Here is a 12,174-nt window from a genome sequence, read left to right as displayed (position 1 = left end):
GTATCTATTTTTTACTTAGCTTAACCAATTCTGATTAGTTTTTTCTTAAAAATCGCTGAATTTTCACATTTTCTCATTCAAATGCTCAGAAGCGAAGCCCGTGAGGCAGCAGTGAGCTGAGTCTAACCTGGGATTGCGCAACCTCTCGCTAACTGCACTGGCTGCCACTCTATGAGAGCATGCTCGTCCTGTCGGTACGCCAGCAATAAAATGGCTAAAAAACATTTACTATGGACTGATTTTCCATAATTTAGCTTATGTATATAATGTACAGCGTTTTTTGTCACCAACTGTGTGTGTGTATCGTGTTTTGTGTGCGGARGAGCRATCAGAAACGGCAGAGAACAGACTCGAGGTGAGGCAGGCAGTTCTCTTGCCTCATGGCAGGGGGCGCTCATGTTCCCAGATATTGTGACTCCACAACTGTAGAGTAAGACACAGTGAGCTAGCCATGGAGCTAGCCACACAGTAAATAAGTAAAGTACAGCGATATATTTGTTTTCTTCTCTCTTCTGACGTCAACATAAAAGACTGAACCTCACCGCACGTCACTGATATATATATATATATATATATATATACTTTACACAAATCTAACAACATGGTGACCATAACTGTCTAAAAACAATAATCTCTCATTCATTCCTTGTCCTGAAACCCACTGATCGGTAAAATCCAGATTCACTCAGATATTACAGAGTAGAATTACTAAAACAAAGTTTGATGAAAAAAAATATCACCAAACAATAGGTCCTAGGTTTATACTGGAGTAAAATCATTGCAATTAGCTGACAGCAATTTCTGATTTTAACAATGCTGGTCACGAATTTTGATTTAACGGCCTAAAGTCTAGGTAATAACTCTGCTGCTTGAGGAAGCTTACAGGTCTTTGGGTTGTCCTTCAATTCATCTCAAAGAACAGATTGTGTTCATACTGTAGAACTAATGCAGACAGATGTCTAATAGACCACCTCTAAAGCTGGTTGCCATCTGTAGAGTGGAGATTGAGATAAGATGGGGTAAGAAAGGGGACAGCATAACAACTGGATTTCACTAACACATTCTTACTTTTAAGAAACAACCAGAAATTACATTTTAATTAGTGAGTGTTTATCATGAAAAACAGTTTATAAAGCTGCAGAGTTCTGTGCTCTGTGTTTTATATTAAAAGTCACTAGCAAGAGTATTTTCAGTTCTTGGACCAGAATCACTAATGGCTCTGAAACCTTACTCAATCTATGTCATGTGAAATTAAGGGAGTTCTGAAGACAGAAGGAAGTCCAAAAATATTGTAAATAAAAGTAGACAGTGATTAAACAAATTTTGAAATTCAGTACTTTAGATGTCGTACGTTTTGAGCTGCCCATCACAACAGTAAGATGTGCCACTGTGTTTAGAAGGAACCCCTCCAGGAAGGAGTGTGGCAACAAGTGTTTTGCTCCAATTACTTGAACTGTTTTTGGAAGAGTAAGAAATACGAGAGCAAGCGTCTCACTCCAGAAGAACAAAAGTTGGCAACCCTATCATCACAATGGTTTGAGTGTATTTGCAACTGTATTTAGCTTGTGTGGTTACATTTGGACTGTCATTCACAATGCATAATATGATTCTAATGTTATGATATGCTTTAAAAGAATAGAGAAGTTTCAAGGTATAATGGCATTCACACAAGATGTTTTGGTTTGCTTTACGTTGCAGTATGTGACATAAAAAATATATATTCTGGCAATTCTGCTCATGTATGCACTGCTTGCACCCTCCACCTTCTCTCAGCTATACTTCAGCTTGTTCACCACAATAGTTAGTTCAGGCTAGTTAGCATGGCTGCCGATGACAGAAGGTTTTTTTCAGCAACATTAAGTTACCGTATTTTCCGCACTATAAGACGCACCTTCAATGAATGGCATATTATAAAACTTTTTTCATATATAAGGCATTATAAGACGCATAGAATAGACGCTTCAGTTTGGGTTGCCAATTTGTTCAGTACTCTATTATTACACATCCACATTCGTAATGAAGTGGTCCCCGAGTACTTTATATAGTAGTCTGCCCCAGTCATTGTTTCACTCACGGTGTTGGTGTTGCGATATTGTGCCCAACTGCTTTCTGGGTAACACAGACCAACCGACACGCTGCCGCAGCAGTCTCTGTCTTTCTTCCCCCATCCCTCCCCCCCTGGCTTTAAATGCATAGACATTATTCTCTAACATTGACTTAAATTATCTGACACAAGAGCCTATATTTAAAATGAAACAATATAACACATATTATAAAACTTATATTATGTGTTATAACATTCACCAGCAAAGTTTACACAGGTGGTAAAGACTATTTATGTGTAATTATCTCACTCTGTCAAAAGTAAGATACATCCCAAATATTCTGTTTTTGTTTTGAAGGTTTTATAAAGACACGATATGAGGAAGAAGTGGGAGATATCTATAAAGAGAGACGGATTCATGCAGCACAGATGAATCTCGGATCGGATTTTGGACTCAATCTCAGGTGCGGAATCTCTGAAGCTAGAACTCGTCGGCTGGATGTATATAAACATGTATCCAATATATATTATTCAGTATTAATCATTATTTATTTGTCATTATTAATCATTATTTATTTGTGTTTGTATAGTTATATAAATATGTATTGATCTTACTAAATAAATTATTAAATAAATTATGAATGGCTGTGGGCTTTGTAATATGCTCATCATACATCAATATCAGAATATTCCATTCCTATTCTATTGTTATAGCCACTAAGCATATTTAAATATGCTGAACTATGCATTAAAAACATACTTAAAAAATACAATTGTTTATAAATGTATCTTTGATAGATGTTTGAATATGGTTTCCAGTAACAAAAAAGCGTGTTATGATCGATAAAATGCACTGATATGTCATTTTGCCTGCTAAACACATAACGCTGAGTGGAGTAGAGTACCGCTCCAAGATGGCCGCCCTAAATCTCGTCAGCGACAATAGGCGAGAGCTGTCCATGAGGCATCTACTCTTATATTATGTCTATGTTTAAATGTATTATGAAACTTTATTAACAAACCAGCGTTCTGACAACTATTCCAGCATGCACCGCGCACTACTTCTTCTACGGGGGAAAATGAAGGCGGCGGCTCCTTACCGTAGTGGCTAGACCTGTTGTGGCTCAATATTGGTCCATATATAAGGCGCACCAGATTATAAGGTGCACTGTCGGCTTTTGAGGAAATTGAAGGTTTTTAGGTGTGCCTTATCGTGCGAAAAATACGGTATTTCTCTGTCATTAGCCGTTCAGGAGTTCATCCACGAGGTTCACTGACAGCGTTAAATCAAACCTCCTGGCTCTGATTGGTTGCCAGGAGAGTAGAACTGGGATGGCGAGAGTAGAACTGGGAGGAGTGAGGAGCTCAATTTTCTCACAGATGATTTATCTTGTATTATACTTTCATGACATGGTGACACTTTTAACAAATATGTAAAAAATAAAATACATATATTACATGTCTCTTTTTTTTTTACTTTTTATTATTCGTGTTTTTGAAATGGGAAATATTTCAAAACATCCATAATTTTGTAAACTTCAGAAAGTAGCAGTATTGTGCAGCGACAGTTGGCGTTGGGGGAGCTCTGCGTGCAAGGACGCTCAGGAAAAACTGAAATGGTTTCTGGCATCTTAATAAAAAATCAATAAAAAAATAAAAAGAACACCTTTAAGCAGCATGTTATAATAGAAAATGATAATGTTTATGACACTAACTTTTAAAAAACCTACATTGATCCTGAGAAATGGCTCATGCCTGTTCAGATTGGACATGCAGCAAGTATTAGGTTGGAGGTGCAAATAAACAGATCCAGAGAATGAGAGTAAAATCAATGCAGAGTGTTCTGTGTGTTCTTTGTGCAGCCCTGCAATTCCAGTTTGACAATATGAAAGAGCATCGCCTTTTCTCAGTTGATGGGAGGTAGGCTGAAGCAGAGGGACATGTTTACCAAAAAACGAGGGAAAACGCTTAATCCGCTTTCATTTATAGGCTGTCACAAACACATGGCTCCGATCACGTGGCCAGTGGCGTCTGTCCATGCAGCATCTGAGTATGACAAAGTTGACAGCTTGCATTGCCTGAGCCGTGATTAATTGTACTGGTAAGGTACTCCAGGAACAACTGAAGCAAGGAGAAAACGCAGTTTGCAGTTTGACATTCAAACTCAAGCGAAAGCACAGAGAAAATGCAAGAACATGAACCATTCTGTTTTTATTTATTTATTTTCTTTTAAAAAAAATATCCAAAAGCCACAGGAAAGTTGTCATTACAGATCAGATAGCTCCCATCCCGTTATCATTTTCTAAAATAATATAATTTGTTGCTGCAACCCATTACAAAAAATATATTTAGTAACAAGGTCCCCCTGTCTAAATCTCGATCTAAACTATAAATCAGCTCGCTACGTGCACATCCACGTTTTTGTGAACGAATAAACATTTAATAGCTCATGTTTCTGAACAAGTAGTGAACAGGAACTTTTAGTATTTTGTAGAGTTTGAATAAAAAAATATTTTCATTTTAATTTATATGACATTTTACATTAGGGAAATAAAGAGAGAGAGAGAAAAAAAGTCTGTAGCACAAAGTACAAAAAAAAAAAAAGCAGTCGGGTCCGCCCTCCCCCCAAGTAGCTGCGTGCTCGCAGGAACGATGCTGCGTCCTGGAGGAAAAGTTGTGAGATGGACTCTTACCTTATAATCGCCGTGTCGCCCTGGCGGATGGTGATGTTGTCGGTGGCCCGCTGCATATCCACACTCCGGACGGGGAATCCTGTGGGGATAAGACAGAGCAGTCTGAAAAAAGAAGCCTGCAGCTGCCTCCAACACGATTTGCGCCCCACATGCATCTTAAAAGCGCGTCTCGGGAGCAATAGATCCAAACGTTCAAAAAAAAAAAAAAAAAAAAAAAAAAAAAAAAAAAAAAAAAAAAAACAAACAAGACGAATGGTCCAGACTTCTGTTGTAAATAAACGCGGGATAAATGTAGGTCCAAAACAGCGCGGGATGGATGAGAGCCTGAAATAGTTCACGGCTGGGGGGTGGAAAAGTGCGGGGTCCTCGCTCTACAGTCCAGTGACGCGTAATGCTCCCCGCGTAAAGGGACTGCACAACCCACAGCGGCGACGGAGAGAGGCAGGCTACTGTTTAGACTCTGTGAAAATAACTCCCCACCTCCTCACTCTTCCTCCCTGTTTCCCTCTCTGCTCTCTCCTACTCTTTCTCTCTCTCTCTCTTTCACATTATCCAGCCTCTAACTGTGAGGCTCCCTTCATTCGTTGTCAGGACAACAGCACCACCTGAGGTCCCTTTCAGTGACACACAGCTGAGTGAGGACCACCGTAAAATAACTGTCCAAAAAAGAAAAAAAAAAGTACTATTATGAAAGATAAAAACAACGTTTTCAAAAATATTCATGTTAAGGGGTATATTAAAGGGATAGTTCAAAAATTGAGATTGTGGTTCTGGTAAAAGTTATAAGCTGTAAAGATCTTACTGATGATGGATAAGTCTTGTGGTGTTTTCATTTAGCATATGTCCATATTTATTGGTCCGGGAGGCTCCTTCTCTAAGAGAAGTCGAGACTAAAGCAGATTTCTATCATCTTAAAACAAGTTCATTCTCAAGAACATTGTAGGTATGTGGATGCTATTCTATGAACCAGTAAACGGTTGTCATGCTTGCATTGGGCTATTACTGAAGAGAAACCCAATGATTTATTTAAAAGAGAAATTGAAGAGGGAGGTAGTGTGTCATCAATGATTCATTCTTCCATGTTCTGAGAATGTCTGCTTTCCTGTCAAAATAATTGACATCGATAAATTACTAATTTGGCTTTTTGGTAAAATTTATGAAGAACATAGAAAGTTCACACGACTACAATGTCATTACTGCTAGAGGTGGGTATGCTACAACAAAAATGTCACTGTCTCAATAATGTTTCATATGCTCTTGTGCATACATTACAGCTTGACAACAATGTTTGATGCTGTTCACAAGTCAACTTATCTGCTGAGGCCTTACATCCCACTTTTGAAGGGTGATCCTCAGGTAACTAATGTGGGAAACAAGTTTACAAGCCTTTACATGGAGACTCAGCTGATCTTAGAGGTTTTTTATGTTTGCGTTGTTCATGCTGGGTCACAATGTCTGGATTAATTATGGTGTTTAGGTAGTATGGGCGTATCACTGTAGCATTTACAAAGTGCTGGGCAGTTTTGTATTGATCAGACAGATCTGCCTACACTGTAGCACCACCACTAAAGGCTCGTCTGGTGTCAATAGTGACTGATGCATATTGTGTTCTCTGATGTCTCCAACATTCTCTTTGGGGATTAATTCTATTCAGAATGGATTGAGAAAAAAAAAAGAAGCAACACTGGGGCCCACCTGTCCCTTTGTCCAGTCTCCCTTCCCCATGGCAGATAATTAAACCTTACTAACACAAACCCAGCTTCAAAAAGGTCTTAGTTTCTGTGAATAGTGCTAAACCTCAAACACAATCATGAACTATTCCTTTAACATAAGTAGTACTATAGGTTAGAAAAGAGAAGGCAAGAATATGCTTTAAACTCGCTTAGCAGGAATGTATGCAAAGAGACACAGTGGGGATCATTAGAACATTAGTCATTGAACTTATAGGTATTAATTTATTTAAAACATCACCAAGGAGCTTCCAGGCCTGGCAGTTTTGCTCTGGTGAATTAATTTTTTGAATAGCAGCCCGGAGACCTGTACTTTAAAGATCTTAAAACCTTAGGTATAGAATGGCCAAAATAATTCTCATTCTCATTTAATTATTGGACTGTTTTCAATCATTTTTTTAATATTCTAATTAAAGTGTATGTTCCAATAGTCTGTCACACTGACTAGCTTTAGCTAGAAATCCCATTCCAAAATAAAGAAAGAATCCCTGAATTGAATCAGAATCAACTGTTGGAAATCCTGTTGCAAGGATAAAACAAAATGATCGACCATCCATCCACCCATCCATCGGTCAGGTCAGGTCTACGTAGGGAGGCTCAGACTTCCCTCTCACCAGCCTTCTCCTCCTGGGGAATCCCAAAGCATTCCTAGGACAGCCAAGAAACATAGACCATCTACTTTGAAAAAAAAAAAAAACAACTTTCAAACCTGCCTATTTATCTGGCAGTATGCATGTAACTGTATGCAAAAATATAATTCAGGAATTTCTGTATATGATTTCATGAGCTGTGCAACACTGCTAAGCTCAGTAAAAAAATGCTTTCTTGAAAATTTCTGAACCTAAGTTTAAAAATACATTGAACTACACCTATTTTTCTTGCTGCATACATCGGAACAGATGCTCTGACAAAACCAAACTATAATTCCACAGAAGATACTCATTAATTCTGTGCTCAGGGCAATAACATCCAAAAATGCTGTTAATAGAAGAAGAGAAAGAAACATAAAAGCCTCTTGTACTACTGAACCAACATTAACAAATGCACAAACTTAATTCAAGATCACATCACTTGTAAAGCCAATAAATAATAGTAATGCAATTTTCTACTTCGTTTAGAAAGGACTATTTGCGTGAACAGTGAACAGTGTTTGTGTTGGCACAAACACTGTGCCAAAAAAAGGAGTAGCCTTTACAGATGTGTAAAAGCCATTGAAAACATGACAATAAGACAGTTTTTCTTACCAACTATGCAACAGCTATATTAGGCATTGTCTAGTGATTAGTGGAAGATTCAGATTGGTTCAGAGTAACAATTTAATACAGTAGATTTAGAATTTCAATTCAAATTTCAATTTGAATTTTCAGTTAGAATTGAAAATGCCCATCTATACTCACTTGACCATGTGTTCAAATGTGCAGTTTGTTTTGTGTTCTTTACTACAGTTTCAACATTTGGAATTAAAAAACCTCTGCAACCAGTTATAAGGACTGGCCATACTATACTGCGTGAGAATTCCCGTATTCTTATTGTCTACATCATTAGTTACACCTGTCTGATTGTACCCCATTACATGGTGCTACTTCTATTCATTCAGATATTTAGATGTGAGGAAAATGACTTTAGACATGCCATACCGACCTGGGGTTTTTCTGCATTTAATACTCACTTCCCCCATGATGTGTGGGTTCTCCCTAGATACTTTGGCTTCCCCACACATGACGCCAATGTGTTTACTAGGTGAACTGGGTACCCTAAATTGCTTTTGGGTATGGATGTGTGTGTGTGTGTGCGTGTTTTATCCTGTTATTAACCACTGACCTGTCCAGAGGTACCTCACCTCACACCCAGTGGCAACTAAAGATTTTTAGCCAAGAAATGTTGGCATGCTGATGCTGGAGAAACAAACTGAAACTGTCTTGTCAACATGGAAAAAAACCAACTTTCAGATTCTGTTATAAGGAAAAGGAACATTTGAAAAGCCAAAGAAAATGGTCTAAACTGGTGTGGACCGGGTGTGGGTGAATCTTCATCAACACACATAGCAGCAGAGCACAGGATGCAATTATTTATGGGGCATTGTAACATTTAAATAGCCTTTATTTAAACAACATGCCAATTGTGCAAATCTGTGGTGCATGTGTTGTTTTAAAGTTGCATCACTGTGAAATCTTTTAAAAATATCCATGAAATTTATAACCGCTTGGTGTAGCAAATGAACAAACTTCGCATAATACAGCACTAGACTGGTAGAAAGGTCATGCTGCAGCATTAAATCTGGGTATCCTTGTATGTCATAAAAATGCAAGGTAGAGACGCGACAGAGTGATGGGGGAATAAATTTGTTATCTGGAGCTTATTCCACTGTGACACAAGCTGTATAACTGGAAATAACGGAACCAAAAAACAAAAAACAAAAACATGTTTATATTAAAATGTTCAGCTTACTCACATCAGTAAATGTTTGAAGGTGTAATGTTTGTTTATAAGTTAAAAACATGTTTTCATTGAGATCTGTTTATCGATACGATGTGAAGCCGTCCCTAAAATCCCTGCAGCCCTCTACCAATCTTCTAAGCCTCTGGTAGTGGAAGCAATCTTAAAGATCACACAGTTAAAGCAGTATGTGCATTTAAAACCACTTTAAATTGGGACTACTAGTTCTGAAGAAGAGAGCAGGGTACCACTCTGCATACAGAGCTACACAGCAGAGAATCTCATGTGGTGTTGAGCTGTATTTTTAGTCATACATTCTCTGAAGTCGGTCAGTGATCAGAGTATACAGCAGCACAGCAGCACTCATGAATGCCTAACAAAGAGCCAGTCAGTTTCTGCTCTAGTCTACACTGAAGGACTCAGACAGTCAAACTGAGGGCTGAAAAATAGCGAGGTTATAACAAAGCTGGCATGATGCACGCAAAGTTTTAGTGTTGTGGTTTTCAAAGTATGTAAGGTACCCCATATAAAGCTCATATGCAAGAGAGATCTATATAAAAGGTTATTTAGAAGTATGTGGCTTTTGAAAAAAATATTACTTGTTTTTGTATGAACCCAAATACACTGAAAATGTACATGCAAACCAGGCACATTTTATATAATTAAGCTCAATTCAGTTTATTTATAGCGTGCTAGTTCATAGCAGATGGCTCAAGGCTCTTTACAAGAAAAAAAAAAAATCAGTTCAGTCACACATATATCCCAAATAACCCTAGTTTACAAACAGTATGTTAAGAGCTCAGATAAGCATCCAAATTAATTCAAAAAGTTCTAACAAAACCCAGCAGACTGCATTGAGTCATTGACTTGCAACATGCACTCCTCCTGGACGAGCGTGTAGCAGCAGTAGACAATCACTTGCGTTTTGTCATGGACTTTAGAGCAATCCCTCATACTGAGAATGCATACAGCGACAGCAGAGAGAGAAAAAAAACACAAGAAGAAACCTCCGAAAGAACCCGGCTCAGTACGAGCAGCCTTCTGCCACGACCGACTGGGGATGTGAGGAAACAGAGGAGATGCGCATAAAAAAACACATGAACTGATGTAGGAATATTTTCAATGTTTATGAAAAGTAAAACGTTAACAGCAGGAGATCTCAGCCGATGCCCTCCTCCAGGATAGGTATTTATCCAGCTGCCTTTGCCTATAGCAGCAGAACTACAGAGATAGCGCAGGATAACCTAAACCAGTCTAACCATAAACTTTATTAAAATGGAACATTTTAAGCTTAGTCTTAAAAGTAGGCAGGGTTTTCTGGCTCACACACTGGGAGCTGGTTCCGCAGCAGAGAGGCCTGATAATTATAAGATCTGCCTCCGACTCTGCTTTTAGAAACTCTAGGAACCACCAGAAAAGCTGCAGTCTGACAGCTCTATTAGGAACATATGGAACAATCAGATCTCTGATGTTTGATGGAGCTCGATTTTTAAGGGCTTTGAATGTGAGGAGTAGAATCTGAAATTCAATTCTGGAGTTAGCGGGGAGTCAATTAAGGGAAGCTGAAATAGGCGAAACAATATCTCTCTTTTTAATTTTCATCAGGACCCTTGCTGCATCATTTTGGATCAGCTGAAAGCTTTTAACTAGATTGTGTGGACTTCTTGATAGTAAAGAATCCCAGCCTTGAAGTAACAAATCCATGACTAGTTTTCAGTGTCACTCCTGGACAGGATATTTATTGAATTTGTTTCCCTGGTGAAATATGCAGCATGTTTCTTTGTGCCTCAGCTCCAAGTACTGCATTACCAAGGACCCAAGAGATTTTTTTTTTCAGGACAGTGAGACTGGAAGAGAATAGTATGGCTCAGAGAAATGCAAAAACAACTGTCATTATCTATGATGAGCACCACAGTCGGAGCGAGATAAATGATGAAACCACTGCAGCAAAAGAGGAAATCAGTTTATTCAAGTGGAAGGCAGAACATGAGCTGTTATTCATCTCTGGTTTTAGATAGTACAACATAACAGTCTACATAGAATACATGTTGCAACATTTTATCTAATTAATTGTCCTATAATTATATTACATTGTTGGTAAATGTAAATAAAGCTCAGTTGTAATTCAGATTTTAATGGGTTACTCTGAAACCTTAAATGTTTTTTTATATATTTGTTGGTAAAACTTGAAATGTACTTTTGTCAAAGTCTAGATTAAAGGGCAACTATTGAGGTGTGATTTAGATATTACACTTTTGCATGGTGTCTTGACTTCCCCCTCAGCTAATGACTCTGAAAGGGTACATTGTATCAAAGCAAAAGAAAAAGAAAAACAAAATGTCAGATATCTCTATGTGGAACAACTGCTTTTTCAGATAAGAAATGAATTCCACAATAAAAAATGTCCCCACTGGTGGTTATTGGGTTCAGAGTTAGATTTTTTTTTTTTTTTAATCTTTTTGTAAAGTTATTAGTTTTGGTTTAGAGTCCTGACATTTGCTCGCTCTTCCTCCTTATATCTTCATATCTTATGTCTGTCAGGTTTACTTTCTGTTCTAAGGCCTGACTGCACCCACATATTCATGCTATTTATAATGGAGTCAAGAAGTTTCACTTCATTCTCACATGGGTAAGTAATAAAGTCATCTGTACAGTTGCCACTCAGGAAACAAGAACTAGAAAAAGATTTAAAAACTGACCTCTTGCCGAAACAAGTAACTTTTGTCCCGGGGAGAAAAATATTTTTTTCACTGGTTCTTCTGTGCAAGTACCAGTGAACCCCTGGTACTTGCACAGAATAGGGATGGCAATAAGAAATAGTAAGGAGTAAAAATACCAGCACTAGATAAAAACTGAAGAAATATTTTGAGTTGCAGCAAAGGCAAACCTAAAGATAAAGTTCTGTCAGCAGAGAGCTGCAGTTAATTCAGGAGTACCTCCACCATCCAATCAACAAAAGCTAGGAGGTTGGTGTTGGCAGATAATTTTGAAATCATGTAATCAGTAATGTAACCAAGTTACTTTTTTAATAATTAATCGGTAGTCTGCAGTCAAATTACTCTTTCAAATTACCGTAGTTGTGGCGACTGTTTAATCAATTACGAATTCAGTGATGGCACTTGGTTTAATGTAATGCTTTGATTGTTGATTCTATGTTGCATGTGTTTTTGTGTTTATGTTGTAAACGCAACAGTCTCCTAGATATTCAGTGGTGCTTTGTAAAATGATCTTTTTGAGCTTTACATCATGTTATAATGTTATTCCCTCATCA

General features: G+C 37.9%; 1 protein-coding gene across 3 annotated transcripts in view; it reads right to left on the bottom strand.

Moving 5' to 3' along the window:
• lsamp (limbic system associated membrane protein) overlaps positions 1-12,174 on the bottom strand; it is a 761,955-nt gene that overhangs the window by 204,246 nt on the left and 545,535 nt on the right. For 2 of the 3 annotated variants that reach the window (XM_008426060.2, XM_008426059.2), the window contains exon 2: positions 4,738-4,816. In XM_008426060.2, coding sequence (XP_008424282.1) covers positions 4,738-4,816 — 79 coding nt within the window. Of the gene's footprint in view, positions 1-4,737; positions 5,249-12,174 lie in introns of those variants that run through there. The other variant, XM_008426058.2, reaches the window with a different exon arrangement.

This window comes from Poecilia reticulata, linkage group LG13 (genome assembly GCF_000633615.1).
Source record: "Poecilia reticulata strain Guanapo linkage group LG13, Guppy_female_1.0+MT, whole genome shotgun sequence".
In the NCBI taxonomy this organism is placed as follows: Eukaryota; Metazoa; Chordata; class Actinopteri; order Cyprinodontiformes; family Poeciliidae; genus Poecilia; species Poecilia reticulata.
This window is presented reverse-complemented; position numbering and strand designations above follow the sequence as displayed.